Source organism: Lepidochelys kempii, chromosome 2 (genome assembly GCF_965140285.1).
Source record: "Lepidochelys kempii isolate rLepKem1 chromosome 2, rLepKem1.hap1, whole genome shotgun sequence".
Classification (NCBI taxonomy): Eukaryota; Metazoa; Chordata; order Testudines; family Cheloniidae; genus Lepidochelys; species Lepidochelys kempii.
In genome coordinates this window covers 29,204,827-29,226,433 of record NC_136381.1, presented here as the reverse complement: position 1 = coordinate 29,226,433, position 21,607 = coordinate 29,204,827, and the positions used below count along the sequence as shown (strand labels likewise).

Sequence of the window (21,607 nt, the reverse complement as noted above, 5' to 3'; positions counted from 1 at the left end):
CCACCACTCTCCAGCCGCTAAGCTCTGATGGCAGCATAGAAGTAAACATGGCAATGCAACCCCCCCCCCCCCCCGCCACAATAGCCTTGTGGCCCCCACAGCCCCCTTTGGATTGGGACCCCAAGTTTGAGAAATGCTGACAGTACAAGATATTTACCATACCCAGAGGTCCAAGTCAGTGCAAAGATAGAATCATAGGACGGGAAGGGACCTAGAGAGATCATCCAGTCCTCTTCACTCATGGCAGGACTAGGTATTATCTAGACCAACCCCTGACAGGTGTTTGTCTAACCTGCTCCTAAAAATCTCCAATGATGGAGATTCTACAACCGTCCTAGGCAATTTATTCCAGTGCTTAAACACCCTGACAGTTAGGAAGTTTTTCCTAATCTCCAACCTAAACTTCCCTTGCTGCAATTTAAGCCCATTGCTTCTTGTCCTATCTTCAGAGGTTAAGAAGAACAATTCTTCTCCCTCCTCCTCCTAACAACCCTTTGTGTATTTGAAAACTGTTATGTCATGTCTCAGTCTTCTCTTTTCCAGACTGAACACACACAATTTTTATAATCTTCTCTCATAGGTCATGTTTTCTAGACCTTTAATCATTTTTGTTTCTCTTCTCTGGACTTTCTCCAATTTGTCCACATCTTTCCTGAAATGTGGTATCCAGAACTGGACACAATACTCCAGTTGAGGCCTATTCAGCATGGAGTAAAGTGGAAGAATTACTTCTTGTGTCTTGCTTACAACACTCCTGCTAAGAAATCCCAGAATGATGTTCCCTTTTTTTGCAACAGTGTTATACTGTTGAATCATATTTAGCTTGGGGTCCACTATGACCCCCAGATCCCTTTCTGCCGTACTCCTTCCTAGGCAGTCATTTCCCATTTTGTATGTCTGCAACTGATTGTTCCTTCCTAAGCGGAGTATTTTGCATTTGTCTTTATTGAATCTCATCCTATTTACTTTAGACCATTTCTCCAGTTTGTCCAGATCATTCTGAATTTTAATCCTATCCTCCAAAGCACTTGCAACCTCTCCCAGCTTGGTATCATCCATTAACTTTATAAGTGTACTCTCTATGCCATTATCTAAATTATTGATGAATACAGTGAACAGAACCGGACCCAGAACTGATCCCTTCAGGATTCCACTCGTTATGCCTTTCCAGCATGACTGTGAACCACTGATAACTACTGTCTGGGAATGGTTTTCCAACCAGTTTTGCACCCACCTTTCAGTAGCTCCATCTAGATTGTATTTCCCTAGTTTGTTTATGAGAACATCATGCTAGACAGTGTCAAAAGCTTTACTAAAGTCAAGATATACCATGTCTACCGCTTTGCCCCATCCAGAAGGCTTGTTACCCTGTCAAAGAAAGCTATCAGATTTGTTCTTGACAAATCCATGCTAACTGTTACTTATTACTTTATTATCTTCTAGATGTTTACAAATTGATTTTATTTGCTCCATTATCTTTCCGGGTACAGAAGTTAAGCAGAAGTTATGTGTGAGAATAAGGTAAAAGGGGTTTGCTCTTAATGAGAATGCAGATGAACTCCTGCAACAAGGTAAAATATCGCAATAGAATCCTTTTTTTCTTTTTCTTTTTCTTTTCTTTTTTTTTTTTTAAATTCATGCCTCTCTCAAACTCATCCCCTTTACAGTATGGAAGCACCTGGTGCATGCTACTGGAACATATTTTAGTGAACATATCTTTGGAAGCTCCAAAACTTACTGACTGAACTTTGCACACAGTCCAGGGGTAAAAGCGAGCCGATAAATATCAGTTTGAACAATGAGAAAAACCTCTATAGATTTAAAAAAACAACAACAAATTTGCTATTATTGCTACAAATATTTATCTATTTCCTTTAAACAAATGTGGTGGCACACCTCATAGAATCTATACAATGTCTGGTCTGAGTAAGAGATACAGTAAAGAGACACACTTCAAAGACCTTAGTTTTGATCTTGTTAAATACATTTAACGCAGCAATAGAAAAATTACATTTCCATAGGGTAGTGTTCATCATTTACCTTGTCCTAAAGTTTGCAGGATGAGGGTGTCCATCATATAATGATAAATAATCATACTCCTCTTCTAGAGCAAAAGACTGAAAGACAATCTGTATTCTGTTTCGTTCTTCTGCTATTATTATCCATGTACAGTTTGCACCATTTGGATATCCATATGGGAAGCCAGGACTTTCTATAGTGCCATTAAGACCTTTTAAAGTTCCACCACAGGTATAAATAAACCCTGAAAGAAGAGAAAAGAGTAGATTAATAACATGCTAACAAAGACATACAGTAAAATATGCCAATGGAATTCATGGTCTCTATTAATCAGCAAAATAAATTATTATGACATGCAATTGGCCTATGCTATCTTAGAAGTGACAAAGCTTAGAATATCATTACCATGTACTGTAGAAAGATACATATAATGAAGTCAAATGTCATACAAGCAATATGGAAGGCTCTGGACAACATTTTATAGCAACTATACAGAAATGTGATGTTTTTTTTTCCCCAACATCTTCTAAGAAAGTTGCTTGTCCATGATTCCGGGCAAAAGGCAAATTTTTGAAGCAGCCAAACAGCAGAAAATTAATGTTCAAGAGGGGAAAACAGTGCAGATTCCCTCACAGCTAATGTTACCATTGAAAAGAAGCTATATCATTATTAAGATGATGAGTTTGGGTGGAATCTTGAATGAAGGGGTAGCAAGCTGCACGTGACTTCATTCAGAAGAGACTGAGATTGTGTCAGTGTGTTGTGGAAAGGAGGCAGAAAAATTGAAACTAGTTAGTCTCTAAGGTGCCACGAGTACTCCTTTTCTTTTTGCGAATACAGACTAACACGGCTGCTACTCTGAAACCTGAAATTATATTTGCTGTCCTGTCAGAGGAACTGTGACCACAATTTGTAATACAGATGCATATTAGGTATAAGATTCTAAGCTGCTCTTGGGCATCAAAATGATGACTGGTCAGGAGTATTTTTTTCCATGAGAGACTAATACAATATTCTTTCTCCAATGATATATGTGTCACCTCCAAATTAGGTTATTGTAATTAACTTTTGGGGGGGCTATTCCAAAACTAAAGCTAGCATAGAATGTCTCCATCTGGTTGTTAAGTGGATTTTTCCATTGGGAGCACATGATATCAGAGCATAAGGAACTGCATTGGCTGCTAATAGGTTTCTGGGTTGAACTCAGAGTATTACTATTAACTAAGAAAAGTTCACAGCCTGATTACCTGAGAGATTGCCACTCTTCTTGTGCCAGACTGCCACAGCTAAGGCACTTGAGTTGGTCCGCCTTTATTATAAGAGGAAAGGGGCTGCTAGCAGAGTATCATACATGAGGAGTCCTTCATTTTGGAATTCACTCCTGCATCTCCTTAGTCCAGATCAATTACAAATTAGATTTGTTAGCCCTCCTGGTATCCTCCTAAATCCATCTCCCCGCTCCCTTTCCCCGGGATTTGGGATCAGGGTAAGCAGAGAGTCATAGAGCCATTTGCATTATGGTTTAGCTTTATTTTCTTATACTTGCTGGAAGATATTTAATGTCTCAAAGTGGGATGAGCTACACTTAATATATTTATATTATTTTGTGATTAACCTTATTGTGTATTTTCAATGTATGTAATGTTGCTCAGTAAATAGGATTTGTTCATATTTTGGCACTTATAAATCTAAGTATTGAGACACACAGCTCACATACATATGATTTAACTCATTAAATAATTTTTCTCTCAAGCATGCATGTCGACAAGCATGTGTGTCCACCCCTTCCTCTGAAGCATTATGCAGAAATCTTCTACAAAGATCATGTGACCATCCCATAAAAAACATTTCCCTGAGGTTAGTAGTGGGAAGAACAGATTCAGTTTCTTCCCATCGTCTATGTCTAAGTTTACCTCCCTCACTGCTAGATAGAAGCTGGCACTTATGGAACTCCTTTTATTGCTATTTTACTTTGCATAGCACCATGCCACAGGTGTACAACACCAAAAGAAAGGGAAAGCTCCTCTGTGGAAGGCATTTTGGAATTGCCTTGTCTGGTCTTACAGTCACACCATATGAGGTTTACCAACTGCTGTAAATTAGATCAGAGGATTCATTTTCATGTCACATTTGCCTGCTCACTTTCAGCTGTCAGCAGCTTCCATTGTCAGAAAAGTCTGTTTTATTTATCTCTTCCTGCATCTCTGCCTCATCAACTCGATCTATTTTTAAATCTCATCTGAAAATGATCTTTTATTATTTAACTCAGACTGTATAATTTACCTCTCTAAAAACTTTTGGGATATAGTTTGAATGGAAAAGACTCCACCAAATAAAGCTGAATTATTTACTAGTTATGTGCCACAGAATCCCGGATGAAATTCGCAAAGATCCAGGAGAAGCACAACCTTCTCAGTAACAAGTTTTCTAAAATCTTCATCAGTTTAAGCTTTTCTAACATTGCATCTATACGGGAACTCCATCTTTGAACACAATAGAGGAAGAACATGATGGAGAGCTGCACCTAGCTTTTTCTATTTGTTTTGGGCCAGCTCTAATAATATAGACTAATACATTTGGTTAAAAACAGTAGCAGATTTTAGCAAATATTCTGAAGCTGCACAGAAGTTCATTGTGGGTCACAATGCTGGAAGGAAAAGAACAGCTACTCCCCTCCCTACCCAAATAGGTGAGCCTTGACTTTGCCTCCTCAACTTGCACTAGGTACGAGGTTGTTGAAGACTATTTTCAGCCCCTTCTCCAAAGCAAAAAAGTGGGAACAAGAGAGGATTGAAGTGTGGCCCAAAGTCATCATTCAGTCCCTAGTCTGCTCCTGAGACACTGCCACTATGTGCTGCCCCTTGCTTAGAGATAGCATATATGTTGTCCAATTTCTTTAACATTATTTTGCTTATTAAATTCAGTATAAAGATATACAGGATATGATGAAAAAATCTGTATCTAAACAGGAGATTAAAGTTATCATATTCTAAATGAGGATTTAACTGAAGAGAAACAATGAAATATCATGTAAGATTAAGTGACAGTTAATACTGAACATAACATTATTAATATTGGGCCTCATTCTGCTTGTATTTTCATCTTTTAAGAATCTACTTTTTCTTCTACATATACATCTATTCTTCCCTCATCCAAGTCCTAATGTAATTATTCATATTTTGCAAAATGGTGTAATTCTATATTCTCTTTCAAAGAGAGTTAATGGTTACCAGAATGGTAATATACATTGTGTCATAAGACATTTATTCAGTTCTGGAGCATCAAAAACAAAACTGAAGTTTGATTTTGACTAGTTATGCTTTTTTGACCTTTAATAGGAGAACATGTCAACGGAATCTATACACCAACTCCTTTAATCTCTGCATTCAGATAATTCATTCTGTAATACTTCTTTACTTGAACTCTTCAACTCTGATGGTCTAACTTGGAACTATTCAATGTACAATACAAGGTTACTTAATAACTGGCTCTCATTAGATGTTAAAACATCTAAATTATTTACATAAGACATAATTAGTGATGAGATAACACTTAGCACTTTTGTATTGTGGTCTTTTTCATCTGTAGATCTCAGAACTGCACACAGAATTCAAAATGTAAGTATTAGTTGCAAATTATTTCATTCTCATTTCAAGAGAATGGTGTCTCAGACTAGAAAGTCTGCAAAAGGTAAAAGTAAAAAGTGAAGTATTCACTTAATTAAATGTGAAAATGAATATAATCAGAACAATATGCCCTTATTTATTTCTATTAAATTCCGTTTATTTATTCTGATTCTAACTTTTCAATTTGCAAAAGGTTGTTTGCATTGATCATGTTTAATTACATTGTCAAAACATGGTTGACGCACTTCATGGAGCACTGTTCTTGCTCTCGCCACCTTTGCAAGTTCCCTCTCCCTTCCCTCATTAAACATCTGTCATTCACACATGCTTCCTCAGATAATCATTTCATTTCTTCCACAATATTCAGTCTGTCAAACTCTGACTTCTCCAGTGCTGTCAGCTTTGTCCTCCTATTCTTGATTGTCCTCCATTCTGTTGGCTCCATGGTCATAGTCTTCTTCAATTCTGCCCTCTCCCCTACACTTGAATCTTTCATTCCCCTCTCTTAAGACAACATGTGCTTACTCCACACCTATGCTCTTCCTGTTCCTGAAAATGCAATAACTACTCTAACTTTGCCCATTACAAGATTCTTTTCTTTTTCAGTTTTGCCCTGTTCCTAGCCAAAAAATGTGTTCTCTCTCTTTCTCTCTCACATACACGCGCACGTATGCACACGTGCACAAAGTTTCCTTGCCTTCCGAGAACTGCTCTTTTGCTTAACCAGTTTTATAGCGGCATCCATTGTAATAACATGTGGTCAATTCAGTAACATTGATTACCAAAAACCAAGAACAAAACAGTTGCTAACTAAATTAGTGATCCTAAACACAAAATCTTCTCTGTCTCCTTTTACTGCTAGATCTGTACCCAGAATATTGCCACATTATGTTGGGACAGAATTGAGCCTATTCAGTAGCACTTGAGCTCTCCACATGCCTCTGATTTCTTCTCATATATGCCCTCCTTTATCCCAGTCTTTATGGTTAAGGTCTCTTTACATCTGTAATACACATCCCCATCCCTCTAACCTCTTTCTTATCTCCAGGTTCTCACTCTTTCCTCTGTCTCATTACCCTCCATCTTCAAACACACATTGTGCTTCCTGTCCTTAAAACCTCCCTCAGTCACATCATCCTTATTCCACTGCATCACCTTACAGCTCTTTCCAAAATCTGTCTACTCACAGAACCAAAATTCCATTCCCAAAACTCTGATCTTCTTCAGTCTAGCTTCCACCCCCTTTACTCAACCAACTGTCCTTCTCCTTGCCATGGCTAAGCAGCACTGTTCCACACTCTGTCTTTGGTCTCTCTATTGCCTTTGACAACATGGACCAATCCCTTCTTCTCAAGGATCATCTCTTCAATTAATTTCAGTGTGACTACTCTTCTGAGTCTCCTCCTACCCCTTTGAAAACTCCTTCAGTGCCACTTTCAATAATTCTTCTTTCTCCCTCCTTCCATGTTGGTGGTGTTCATGTATCAATGCTTGTTCCTCTCCTCCCCCACACTCTACACACTTACTTCTTAGGTGTTCTCACTTGCTTCCATGGTTTCAGCTAACACCTTTACACAGATGTGCCATAAATCTAGCTTTATGGCTGAAATTGGATCTCAGCACTTACATGTCAGTGACAGCTGCCTTAGAGAAAGAAATCCATCCCATTCTGTCTATCTCATCTCCTCTCTCTCCACGGATGACCCACTACCTTTTCAAAATAAATCTCTCATCTTTCTTACTAAACCACATTTCTCTCTAAACTTTCCCTTTTTCCCAGTTGCTCTATTAGTTAACTCCCCTGTCCTCCCTTTAATCAGGACATGCAGTCTTTGTGCCTTCTTGGACTCCTCTCTGCTGTTCCTCCCTCCCCATAACACATACTCTCACCAAGCCCAGTTACCTTCTCTTTGCAACATCTTGAAATCAACCCATTTTCTTTGATTCTATTGCTAAAGACCTGACTCATGCCCTAGTTCTCCTCCATTTTTCCAGAACATTGTGCTATCATAGAAATAAACCTCACTTCCTACCTGTCTTTTTACTGGCTTTCATTCTTCGTACCAAGTTCACACTTCAACTCACTGTCAAGGTCCAACCCCTTCCATCTATTTATCAGATTGAATTTCCTCTTCTTCTTTTCCATGTCCTACATTTTTGTATTTCCCTTCAGGACTTTCATTGCTTCTTCCCACTTTCAATTCTGCACCTTTTTCAACCATACCCAATGCTACCATAGTTTCCACCTAAGTAATTCACACAACCTTTCTCCCCTCTTTCAAACCTCTCCTGAAATATCCCTTCTTACAGCTAGCTTTCCACAATCCCAGCAACCTTGTATTTCCAGTATGATGACTGCCCATTTGCAAAAGAAGCCAGGGCAAAGTAAAATCAAATAAAATTATCCATTTCGATTCTACAATAATATTCTCCCAAGAGCAATATTTATATATTTTGGAGTTCTTTTCTCTCTTCCTTCCTTCCCTTTTCCTCAGTCACCCTTTCTCTACATTTAAACTAAGCTCTTTGTTCCAGTGGGCATGTCCATTGCTTTTATGGAGCCAATATAAACGCTGCTAAAATGTCACAGATCCTATGTTTGTAAAATGTAAAAAATAAACTGTTCAGATCTGCTCTTAAAACTTTCAGTAGAGTCAAGATTTTTTAAAATTAGCCACATTGCCTTTTCATTTCATCTTTGTGCCGCAAAGCACTAAAAGTGTTCTTCAATTGTTTTGTTACTCATGGACAAGGAGTGGTGTTGGAGTGTTTCCTCTCTGCAAGCTTATCAGAAATTGCACTAATTTGTTGACATAATAGAATGTCTCTAATAAATAAAACTACATCCAAGAGAAGAATTTTTTTAGGAATTTAGCTTCTAATCTATTATTCATAACCATTTTAAAGCTATAGCAAAGACAATTAAGCTCTTCTGAAGATATTGGGCTAAATTCATCCCTCTCTCAGGGAGCAGGGATGAAAGAGGCCAGTTCTATTCCAGTATTTGTTGGCACTGGCTTAAAATATTGTGGCCAATTCAATGACTTCCTAGAGGAATTCCTATGTGCCCATACTATGAAGTAAAGTATCCTCTCCCACCTGATTAGAACCCTATTTGAGAGCAACAGTGCCTTCCAAAGGGGTAAATTCTCCTCTCTGGTTCAATAGACTTAGCTAGCTATTGCTGGTTCCATTTCAAATCAACAGAAGTCTAACACAAGGCTTGATTCACAGATCTGAAGTAGACTCCCTGTACTTACAACTGAAAGAGATAGGTTCCCCTCAGGTAAACATTCTTCCCTCTCCTATAACTTTTCTATTAGAGAACCAGCACACCACCTTTAGTATATCAGGTTCAAAAGAATTTCAGTGTCTCCCACATGCCCTGTCCCATATCTAGGCTGATGCCACCTTTCTTTGGGCCAGATGGCAAGAGGCCTTTCCTCACCTATATAGAGATGGAAGGGTACCCAAGAAGACTCTGCCCCTCCTTGAGGGGCTGTGCAAGACTTCAAAAAAGAAGGTCCCTGCATTCTGAGAAGCACAGGAACTGCTCACTCCTACTCCACCCCAGGAAGGAGGAGGCTGAAAAAGGAGCCAGAAAGGAGCCTCCATCCTCCCTACCAATCCTTATTCACCAGAACTACTCTGAATTAGAGTTGTGTAAATAATGGATTTTTTGATTTTCTGAAAATTCTGAAAAATAATTACCCTCAGCCCCATTTTGGTCAGACAAAAGGTTTTGCTTTGACAAAAATCAAAAGGTTTTGTCTTGATCTTAACCATTTTTAAATGTTTTTGATTTTTTTAAAATATAATGAAATGAATTTGTGGAACAATGCCATTTCAAACTGACAAATCAAAGTATTTCATTTAGACAAAATGTTGAAATAAAATGTTTGTTTTATTTGTGTCAGTTTTCCTAAATTGCTTAGGTTGGAGAGGGAAAAAACCCTTAAAATTTTCAGAAAAAATCCAGTCTTCCACTGCTTTCCCTTCCACTTCCTTTTCTCCCTATACTCAGAGGGACGTTAATGAGCCACTTCAATTTGAATGGTCCCTTGAAATATGTGTTAAGAATTTATGCTAAATAATTTTTTCCACCTTGTATTTAGCTGTGATGCTCTGAGTAGGGGCTAGGGGCTACCCTAGGAATGCTACATTGGCACAGCTGCACAGATGCAGCTGTGTTGCTGTAGCGCATCTGGTGAAGACACTCTGTGCCGACAGGAGAGAGATCTCCCATCAGCATAACTCCACCTCTACCAGAGGCAGTAGCTATGTCAGTGGGAGAAGCTCTACTCTGCACCCAGCTCGACTCTGAATTAGAAAGAGTCATAATAATCCAAAATGTTAAATCTGTGAAAAATGGTAAAGATTTTACCTGTTTTTCAGCGGTCTAAATGGACCTTTTTGTGTGTGTCAGGAGGGGAGGGGGGGAGACTTGCAATTTATTTATTTATTTATTTATTTTTTAATTGAAACCATTGCTGACTTTTTCAGTGACTGAAGACTGGGGTCTCGGTAAACAAAAAATGTCAACAAGTTTTATGATGTATACAAATATAAATATCAATACAATTGTCATGAGACATATTTTTCATAAGGAACTATTTTTCATTTCACAAGAAAGCCCTTTTCAACAACCACAAAAACAACAACAAACCTGTTGTTTGAAAAATGTCACCTACTTCTTTTACCATTCCAGACATGTGAAAAGCTTAAATCAGCTGTTACTGGCAGAGAAAGATGGTCACCTATTTCTCCCTGAAAACACCCACCTCCCACCTCCTCTACACAGTCACATTATACTGGCCCTAGTCATCCCTTCAGGACTTAGTACTCTTTTTCTGTTCTGTTTAGATTCTAACAGTTCCCCAACTGCCATGAGATGAAATCCAGTCCCCCAAAGAAGTCAGTGGCAAAACTCCCAGCATTTCATCCCTGGTGTCTGAGCATCCTTCATTCCTAGAGAATTTCAGAATTTCTTCCCCATTTCCCACAGATATTTTTCGCCTGTCTTTTGGATCAGAGACCCACTGTTCCAAATAGTCGCCTCCTTCTTCATATTAATGGAGAAGTGTAATCTTGCTATTGTGCCTAACAGCTGGGTGACAGAACTAGACATAAAAATAAGCCAGGGCATTTGGAATCTCATCACACAGAACATTACAAATCCCCTCTGGGCAAGACAGATTGTAACATATGCTGCCAAATCTGAAGGGGAATCCTGTTATATATGTCTGGGGAGATGGTAGATAGGTATTAAATTTTTGGAAAGACGATAAAGATTTGAAATCATTTAGTTGCTGGCCTCAATCTCATTCAGCCCCCTGCATCTTTCCCCTGGGCATAATAATAGCAACCTTAAACTATGATCTCCCCACTTCAAGAGCTGTAAATCCTGACAGCTTCTTTATTAATGGCCAGAAAAATCCTTCTACTTCTGAAGTGGAAGATACCCACTACAATTGAACATCTACAATTTGTGACAGGTTCGGGCCAGATGGCTACAGGCAGATATATTAGCCCCAAGTTAAGTAGGTCCCTTTTCCCTGGGTAAGGTAACAGGGGCGGTTCCAGAACAATCAGGAACCTTCTGGAGACAATTAAGACAGACAGGCTGATTAGAACACCTGCAGCCAATCAAGAAGCTGTTAGAATCAATTAAGGCAGGCTAATCAGGGCACCTGGGTTTAAAAAGGAGCTCACTTCAGTTTGTGGTGCGCATGTGAGGAGCTGGAAGCAAGAGGTACTAGGAGCTGAGAGTGAGAACGTGGACTGTTGGAGGACTGAGGAGTACAAGCATTATCAGACACCAGGAGAAAGTTCCTATGGTGAGAATAAAGAAGGTGTTGGGAGGAGGCCATGGGGAAGTAGCCCAGGGAGTTGTAGCTGTTGCACAGCTGTTCCAGGAGGCACTCTAGACAGCTGCATTCCACAGGGCCCTGGGCTGGAACCCAGAGTAGGGGGCAGGGCCGGGTTCCCCCCAAACCTCCCAACTCCTGGTCAGACACAGGAGGAATCAACCTAGACTCTGGGTTCAGAAATACGGCCAAGCTGAGGGCTGCCGTGAAGCTCCAAGGCAAGCAAATCTGCCAATAAGTGCAAGACCCACTCTGAAACAAGGTAGAGGAGGAACTTTGTCACAAATTGAAGATTAGTACAGTAGTCTCAGCAGCTTGGCAGCCATAAAAAGAATAGCTTATCAAAGACAAGACTGAAAATAAATAAATAAAGACTTCATTTCTGACTACACAGTTATTGTCCCCTGTGCTAGGAAATGAACACATGCCCTGTAATACAAGAGCAGTTGCACAATATAGATTCTATTCGTTATTTCATTGTCATAGTTCCCTCTCAGCAATGCTAACAAAGAAGCCAAAGGGCCTAACTAGTCTTCAGTGTAACATGTAAAAAGTGTTATTGTTTATCATTAAAACAGGAAGATTTTTTTTCATTTTTTTAAACACTGTCTGGTTTAGTTCTACTGAAGAGCCAGGAAAAGGGGTAAGAGAGATTGCTATCAGCACACTCTGAGCTCCTAGGATAGACTGGAGTATTTCTGTGGATTTTAGAAATACCATATCGTGATTTGCATGGAGTTCTCCAACTCCTAATTAGTCCCCAAATATCGTATCTTAGAGCAAAATTTATGAGTTAATTAATAAAATAGTAAGCCTTTTGAACAACCAGACCCTGTTTCCATCCTTGTCATTTGCATTAAAGGCAGTTGTAGGTTATTGCCAAAACCAAAGAACCATGTAACAGTGGGATCCATTTGAACCTTCTGACAAAATAATTTTATCATTTAATTGAGTCCTAAAGCATTATATACACTAGGCTGACAATTAAGCTACATTAAAATAACTTGGATGCCCATTATACTCAGGACATTTATATCAAACAAACCAATTTCACATAAAAGTGTTTTAAGTATAAATTACTAGTGTTTGTTTGCAGTTCTATCATGATCATCCTACTGGCCTCCCTCTGAGCTTGATGGGGAGGCACCACTCCCCTCTCCTGGTGGGCGGAGACAAGTTGGGCCTGCCTCCCATACTGGAAGCAGAGGGGAAGGACGGGAAGGATAAGAGGCGGGCCTTTCAGCTCAGTTGGGCTGGAGCCAGATGTCTCTAGCCCACTGCAGGCTTCCAGCTCCACTACTGAGCCATGTAGCACCCTGACCCCAGAGGAGACAGAGTGCGGTGAGGAGCTGCTGGGTCTGCCCGCTGCCATTTACTCAGAGAAGACTGAGGAATCAGAGACTGACAGAGCCCTGCCAATGGACTGTGTTAGGAAATAGTCCAAGGAACACAGACATTAGTCTAGTGGTGCTGTCACAGTAGGAGTCTGCATTGTGGTAGGATCCCTGCTGACTCAGTGGCAGGATCCCTCACCACTGTTAGGTCCCCGGGGTAGGACCTGGTGGACTAGGGTGGGCCTGGGTCCTCCTACCACCTGCTGCCAACCCCACCTCTGGGTTGGCGGCCTACTCAACTAGGCCTGACGACTTGTGCTTTGTGTATTTGCGATCTGCTCTAGCCAGAAGGTTGGCTAAAGACTGCTCTCTGGTCTGCCCTGCCCAGAGCATCAGAGTCCAAGACTGTATAAATTGCTGTCTGCCCCTCCAGGAGGTTTGGGCCATAGACTGATTAGCGCTCAGCCCAGTTGAAGGGCCAGAAGCCTACAAATTGACCATTTATTGTGTGATATAGTGAGGCAAAATGGCCTCCCTCCGACCTTGATGGGGAGGGATGACCAGCGGCCGCTACAGGTGGTACATGCAATTGTGTTAGTTTCAATTAACATTGTTTCCTTAAAGAAGAGACTTTCATATCTTGCTTCAAAATGTAAGAGCATATCCTATTGCTGCCTCCAGGTTCATGGAAGGTTCCAGTTACAAACCAGAGTACTTTTACAGCCTCTACACAGCAGAACTTGGAAGCTCTCTGGAAAATCTCCACCTGCTTCATATGCCGCAAAGCCCAACTCTTTAGGACTCCGCTTGAAGCAAAGCTTAGAGGAATAGCATTAGAAGTTTATGGCTTGGCTAAACCATTCACAGCCTTAACCATTGCATTCTTTCCCAGGCAAATGCTACAATTCCTATTTAAGAAGCTGGACCATTCAGACTACAGCAACTAAGAAGTTTAATATCAGATCATAGAATATCAGGGTTAGAAGAGACCTCAGGAGGTCATCTAGTCTAACCCCCTGCTCAAAGCAGAACCAATCTCCAATTTTTGCCCCCAATCCCTAAATGGCCCCCTCAAGGATTGAACTCACAACCCTGGGTTTAGCAGGCCAATGCTCAAATCACTGAGCTATCCCTCCCCCAATGATGTCGTGCCCTGATGGATAAGTTAGTGTTGTGAACAGAATGGATAAGAAATTAGTCTTGGTTTGGATCTTAGACCATGTTTATTGTAAGGAAACAATCGTGGCATAGCTATGCCAGCATAACTCTATCGTGTAGAAGCAGCCTACAGTGACAGAAGAGTATTTTCCATCACTGTAAGAACACCACCTCCCTGACTGATGATAGCTAGGTTGACAGAAGAATGCTTCCTGGTTTCTACACCAGGGGTTAGGTCAGCATAGCTACAGAGCTCAGGGTCTGAAAAATCCACACCCTGAGTACCATCATTATGTTGATATACACCAGGCCTATGACAGCACTAATGGAATGTAGAAGAGGCCTTACAGAAAGCTAAAGCAAAAGTAACTTGCTAAGATATTACATACATTTAGTAGTATTCTTTTAAATTAAAGTTAAAATGGCCAGAAGATGTAATTACATATTTCACACTAATTGGCATATAGCAGAATAGTAAATGTAACACTGAATTTAGTTACATTTTATTTAAAACCCAGAGAAAAAGCACCAGCTTCAGTACATCACATCTGGTTATTTGGAATCCAGCAGCAGTCTCAGACAGCTGACAGGGAGTAAGATACTGCAAAACTAAGTCACCCAGCATAGCTAGTTAAGTAATTGATTTGAGAAAGTAGCATGTGATCTTTTATAAGTGGATATATTTCCCTCTGAAGCATCAGAGGTTGCCTTCCTCCCTTGAGTTCGGCTAAGATGAGATTTAAAACAAAACAAAAAAAGCAGCAAACGACCAAAAAAGTTCCAGGAAGTAATCAAGTATGAGCTAAACATAATCAAATAAATATTGGTGGTGGATTGAAGTGAGCCTCAACAAGGTTAGAAAAGGCTTGGAAGACTGAGTGATAAGAGATTTAAGAGAAAATTGAGGAGATGCTGCTTTAAGGGAGTTCTGCCAATAGAAATAAAAAAATCTATGAAAAGGGAAAGGGGGAGCTCTCCATGATTACCCTTTCTGTACTCAATCTTCCTATACTCACAAATGCCTTCTTTATGAAAAGACACCCCTCAACATGAGGTCAGATTTGTTTTAGACGTAAGCAACCTAAAAAGCCTGTCATTCACAAAACTGGGATTGCCTTTTTTTAAAAAAATCAAGTTTCTAAGAAGAAACCTAAAAACTCCTGCTTTGGATTCTCCTTGAAATTTCTCTGAAAGACAGACATAGGCAAAAGCAAAAGCAAAAAAAAAAAAAAAAAAAAAAAGTGTTGTACTATTAACTCACTGCCTACTTGTCAAAACAACATTCTGGAATAGCTAGTTATTACTATTTTCTATACAGAAGAGAGTCTTCTAATTCTGCTGCAAATTAGAAGTCATATTTTACTGAATTTTCATCTTTTTAAAAAGGTAGGTTCTGCAATAGCTTTAAAGAAGAGGTGCAAATACTTACCATTTATGTCACTGTTACAAAAGATGCTATTGGCCTTTGGCTACTACAGTTATAATACACTAACATTAATTTGCAACTGCATTTGATTAATTGTCCAAGGCAGCAAAATTCAGTGTGGGATGTATTTGGGAAGCACAATGAGAAGGTCTATTGGCACAGGAAAGAGAGAAATGTCTGCTCCTAGACAGAAACTTGAACAAATATGATGTAAATAATAAGGTTTTTTTCTTCCGGCTGTTGTTATGATAAACAAAAAACAAACTAAATCATAGAATCATAGAATATCAGGGTTGGAAGGGACCTCAGGAGGTCATTTAGTCCAACCCCCTGCTCAAAGCAGGACCGATCCCCAACTAAATCATCCCAGCCAGGGCTTTCTCAAGCCTGACCTTAAAAACTTCTAGGGAAGGAGATTCCACCACCTCCCTAGGTAACACATTCCAGTGTTTCACCACCCTCCTAGTGAAAAAGTTTTTCCTAATATCCAACCTAAATCTCCCCCACTGCAACTTGAGACCATTTCTCCTTGTCCTGTCCTCTCCTACCACTGAGAACAGTCTAGATCCATCCTCTTTAGAACCCCCTTTCAGGTAGTTGAAAGCAGCTATCAAATCCCCCCTCATTCTTCTCTTCCACAGACTAAACATCCCCAGTTCCCTCAGCCTCTCCTCATAAGTCGTGTTCCAGTCCCCTAATAATTTTTGTTGCCCTCCGCTGGACTCTTTCCAATTTTTCCACATCCTTCTTGTAGTGTGGGGCCCAAAACTGGACACAGTACTCCAGATGAGGCCTCACCAATGTCGAATAGAGGGGAACGATCACGTCCCTTGATCTGCTGGCAATGCCCCTACTTATACATCCCAAAATGCCATTGGCCTTCTTGGCAACAAGGGCACACTGTTGACTCAACTAGGGCACACTGTTGACTCACAAGGACACACTGTTGATACCTTTAATGTAAAGGGCCATAGACTCTAAAGCCTATTTGACTCCAATGTGAAGAACTTGACACTAGGCTGGCTCTCTGACACTGCTCTGCTAAAGATCAAAGAAGGATTGAAATAGCTTAAAGGAGAGAGGGTATGGTCAGAGACGTTCAAGCAGCAGCATCTTTGCTCATTTTTTTTCCTATAATTTCAAGCATATGAACTTGGGGATCTTACAGCCAAGTATGTATTTTATATCATTAATAATTTTAATAGGATTTTTCTTTTATTACCAGTACTTTATCATGTTTTTACTCATAGCATGGGGAGCATTGAGTTGTTTTTGATAAATTTGCTTTGGTTAAGATCCCAAAAGATACCTCTTATGAGAATCAGATGGGAAAACGAAGGGGCAACTGCCCTGGAGCATCCAGGCCTTAACTGGGTTGCCACAAGGATTCAGAGCTCATTGGGATTTTCTTCCCCTTCATTAAAAGGTTTGGGGTTTTGCTGAAAAACTGAAAACCTTACAACCAAAATCTTTCAACAAAAAAAATGATTTGTCCATCAAAAAAGGTTTTAATAAAGAAAAACACTTTAACCAATGCTAGTATTTTTATAACACATTTTTTGTATTGTGGCTGTGCCCAGAACAACAACATCAATTACCATTGCTGTAGGCACAGTACCAACTGGTATTAAGACACATTTCTTGCTCAAAGAGTATGCAATCCAGGTCCATTGCAGAATAACGTTTTATGTCCATTCTGGCTATTAAAGTAATAAATGATGTACCATGAGTTCCTCTAATTGTGGCACTAGCAATAGTTCTTTCTGAAGTATTAATGGGTTCCTTTGCTTTTTCATTTGCTCATAACTTTTCAAGATGATTCACCTTTGAGCTGAAATTTTTCATGCTTCATTGGTGCCAGAAGGCAGAGGAAATTTGCTGTTGTTGCTGGGGAGGGTTGTTTTGGTCACTTTTTAAAGTTTGAGCAAAATCCCAGCAGCCAGTTTTTGAGTTTGAAGAGGGAGAAGAAAATAACTCACCTCTTCTCAAGATAAAGCTTTTCAGGTTTTAAAAAATTCTCACTAGTAGATTTCTTACTCTTAGTAATCAAACTAGTCTACAGCAAAAATCTGCAGGGGTTACTGAGGAGTAACACCTGTGACAGGTGGAGGAAAGACTAAAAATAGAGTTACAAACAAATGAAGTTTCAGTCACTCAAGTATAATCAGGGGACATTTGCTGAGATTTTCAACTTCAAACAAAATACTCTCTGTTTTTGGATATCACTAAGGCTGTGTTAGTTTTTGTACTATAAAAGCACGGCTCTGTACAAAGATATGATGCATGACAGGTCCCGCCCCAAAGAGCTTACAATCTGGGAGGTAAATTAACAGAGGGGTGACCTGACTAAGTCACACAGGCTGCAGGAGGGTAGACCCAGGAACAAAACCCAGGTCTGCAGTTTCCCAATCTACTGCTCTACCTACTGGTCCACACTGCATCTCTGCTGAACTCAGGAATTTCTGAAAAATATTCACAATAGTGACACCAAATAGAAGCCTAACCATGGGCAAGTCTTTCACATCTGGACCAGTAACCATTAAGTTAATTAAGCCTTCTGAAAATGGTTTTAATTAATAGAGATTAAAATGCTAGAAGACCTTGGAGGCAATCAGTGTGACTAAACTGGTGTTATCAGTGATGGGAAGAATCTGGGGTTAAATTGTCTAGTGTAGATATGGTCTCAGTGGGCAGGGCTAGTTGTTCCTTCTCTCTGATGAGCCCGTTAAGGATGGTGCTGTGCTAGGACTATTGCAGGAAGGGGATTTTAAATGTCTCGTTGAACCAAAGTAAGATCTTAAAAGAAAGTGTCTCCATGCCAGGGACAGAAGAAAGTCCCCTCATAGAAAAACTCATTTTTGTTAGTCTTCTACCAGTAACAAGTGATCCTCTCCCATACACTTTCTGACAAAGTGTTAATTTTAAATGTGGTGTATAAACAGCCTAGGAAATAAGACTAGGTGAGGAAGCAAGGGTGGGCACACTCTTGTAGAAATAGTGCTGTTACAGCAGGAGAACTCACAGTCAGCTGTGGAGGAGCTTAATGAATACGTCTAAGTTGAGAAAGCAAACATAGCAGTAATAGAGTCCAGAGAAATTAAAATAAGGGATCTACAGTATCCAGATAGCTTGGATGTAGCTATGTAACATGATATGTAAGATTCAATATGAATACAGTTAGTCCTCTGCTTTAATAAATCATGTTTGCAAATACCAGATTTAATTGTTGGCTAGACTGAGATCTTTTCATTTGTATGTGTTAAGGGAAACAGATATATGTTTATAGTGTATATTATCACCTGATAGGAGTAGAGGGAGATTCAAACATCCTTAGTACTTTAGAAATGTCTTGTACATAACAACTTAAAGTACACCACTCATCAGAAAAAAAATCCATTGTTCGTTAGTCTTATAACAGCAACAGCAACCTTGACACAGGACATTTCCTGAAGATTAATGGCCAATTGGTGCTTAATGGCCCAAGGCAAAGCCATCAACTATTCCCTGCCAGTCATTAATCCTCAGCAATGCCCTGGACCTTTTGTTATCACTTTAATAACACACATCATTTTACACAAAAAATGTGACTCTTGCATCTTTAATTGATGTGCTACCCAGCTTCCGCTTTGTCATCATGCGTTACTGAATGTGTGCTGTCCATTTTCCAGCACCGCTCTGTGCTTTCGATAACTAACATCTCTGAAATTAATCAGCATCCTATAGGTCTCAAAATGTAAGCAACAAGACTGCTGGCTTGCCACGAATAATCATAATATGCAATATAAAATATCTGCAAGAGGAAAGACATTACCTTTGAACAAACAAATGTAGTGAGATAAATTATTGCAGTACGAAAATGCACAGACATCTAAAGACCCACCAATCTGCACTTTACTCCGCTGTGTGAGCATGAGAGAAAAAAAGACTGTATATTTGCATTTCTTTGTGACTACTCAAAGTAAATCGGTTACATCCTGGGAACTGATCATCATTCCAGTAAGAAGATGCATTGACTAATGGAAGTATTAGTATGGAAGTGTTGGGGGGGGTTATATTCATAAGTATACAATAGTTATTTGTATTTTGATCTTTAAAATGCCATATAAAAATTGCTCATCCATGGTTCTGGGCATCTTTGAACCACCAGGTTCATATTTGAAAAGTGCTATCCTACTGTTCTTTCAAACTAAAACTGCACACATACCGCTTTGGTTGGTGAGTTGTGCCAGATGAATAATTAACTCTCTGGTCCTGTGGGATAACTATCTAAGGACATGAACTGGGTCAGTACAAAGACATATTACAGAAAGTTGCGTAGTCTTTACCAAGGAAGCACGTGATGGAACAGATTTGTTTTCAGAAGCATGTGTTTTTTTATATTATGGTTTACTGGGGTTTTTTAAGTAGAGAAGAGCCTTGCATGAATTAACTGAGAGGCTGCTCTAGACATCTCAGGAGACATGAAAAAGGACACCAAGTTAACAGTAGTCAGGCAAGAATCTTAGAGGAATAATAAGGAACAGCACCTCCTAGCATAGTAGAAGACCTGGGCAGAAATGTTGGCAGGGAACTCAAGAATTTCTCTGAAGATGAAGATGATAAGGTTAAACAGTTTACTATTTTTCAGTTGCTAAATGTTTAATTATAATACAGATATCCAAGATGGAAGGAAAATATTTTCAGTCTCTATATTGCAACTGTTTGACCTCAGGAACAACATGACCTGTTCCTTCTTCAATAAACCTAATTGCCCCCATTCTGTGCATTGTGGCAAGGAACAATTTGGCCTTGTAACATCACACAAAGGAAATGTCTCAGCAGATTCTGCTCCTGCTGATGGTTCTGCGTCTCCATGAAGAGAATACACTGCTGACACCAGCACACACTCTTAGGAAGTAAGTCAGAGGATGTCTTTGTAACTTCAAATATCAGGAATAAGACACTTCTCATACACAGGAAATGGAACTTGTGGCAGTGCAAAAGGGCCCTGAAGGACAAGTTCTTTTTTAAAGTATTTGCAGGGATTTTTCCTATATGATCTTTAACTCTTGTTATATGTGCACAGTATCTGTATGTGGTCTTTCAAATGTGTGTTCAATGGTGCAAGCAGAGAAAAGGATATGTTGTCAGTGTTACTACAGTACCGCATGGGTATAGATTTTTAAAACCATATATGGTATAGTCAGTACTGATTCTCTGATGTTAAGATGAACTTTTGATTAATATTTCACACAAGTAGTCCTGGATCAAACATCTGCAGGAGAAAAGGTACTACTACATTCCTCTAATCAACATACACAAATAGCCAGGAAGCTCAAGATGTGTTTGTGTGCACACCTTTAAAATATTGAATAAAGAATCCTCTTTGCATTCATTACAACAAATCTCCATCTCTTCTCTTCAAGGGACATGACAGGACCATAGTGAAAGTATAAAATGGTGTAAAATGGATGAAACACATTTGATGTTTAACGTAGCTGCACCCATTTATATCACTCAGTATCTGGTCCAATTAGTACAGCTCATGTTATCCCAATGAGCAAAAGTTTTAAACAAATAAAAATTGGTAAGGATCCTTGTAAAGGCTATTGAGGAACCTTAACCACCATCTCAAAACTTCCTTAATAATAACCCTCTCTTCCTCCTGCCCACACAGAATGTCTACTTTTCTTTGTGTTACAGAACTTCTATATCAGTGAAAAGTGTGATGGGATAATGAATTTAAATTAGTGCTTAGGGTGTCAATAGATGTTTTTAAAGCAGCAAGGAGTAGTATATTCTTCTCTCTCTTATTTACTATCTCTATAATTAGGGCTATGTGATTATGCTATCAATACCGTGAAACAAAAATGAAATCCACATCTAGTATGAATAATTTACCCAATGTGCATGGATACTGCAGAATTTTCAAACAAAAAGTAATTATATTTTTTGGTCTCTCTTAATTACTTAGTTATAATTCGAGGGATGTGACTAAGTTATTAATATAGTGTAATAAGCTGAAATCCATGCTCAGTGAGCCTAACAACTTTTAAAATTAATACTTTTCTCTTTGGTGTCAAGGATCTGTTGACTGTTGAATCACTGCAGCAAATTGTGAATGATTTGTGGGGGGAATGGGGGAAATGACTACTCAGTGCACTCAGAAACCCAGAGGGCTAGGCTGTAATTGTTTGT

General features: G+C 39.4%; 1 protein-coding gene across 2 annotated transcripts in view; it reads right to left on the bottom strand.

Annotated features, from left to right (window-relative positions):
- The window catches only part of CSMD3 (CUB and Sushi multiple domains 3), a 1,215,628-nt gene that overhangs the window by 1,081,929 nt on the left and 112,092 nt on the right, over nt 1-21,607 (bottom strand). For both annotated transcript variants that reach the window (XM_073330296.2, XM_073330291.2), the window contains exon 2: nt 2,041-2,263. In XM_073330296.2, the coding sequence (XP_073186397.1) occupies nt 2,041-2,263 (223 nt within the window). The remainder of the gene's footprint in view (nt 1-2,040; nt 2,264-21,607) is intronic.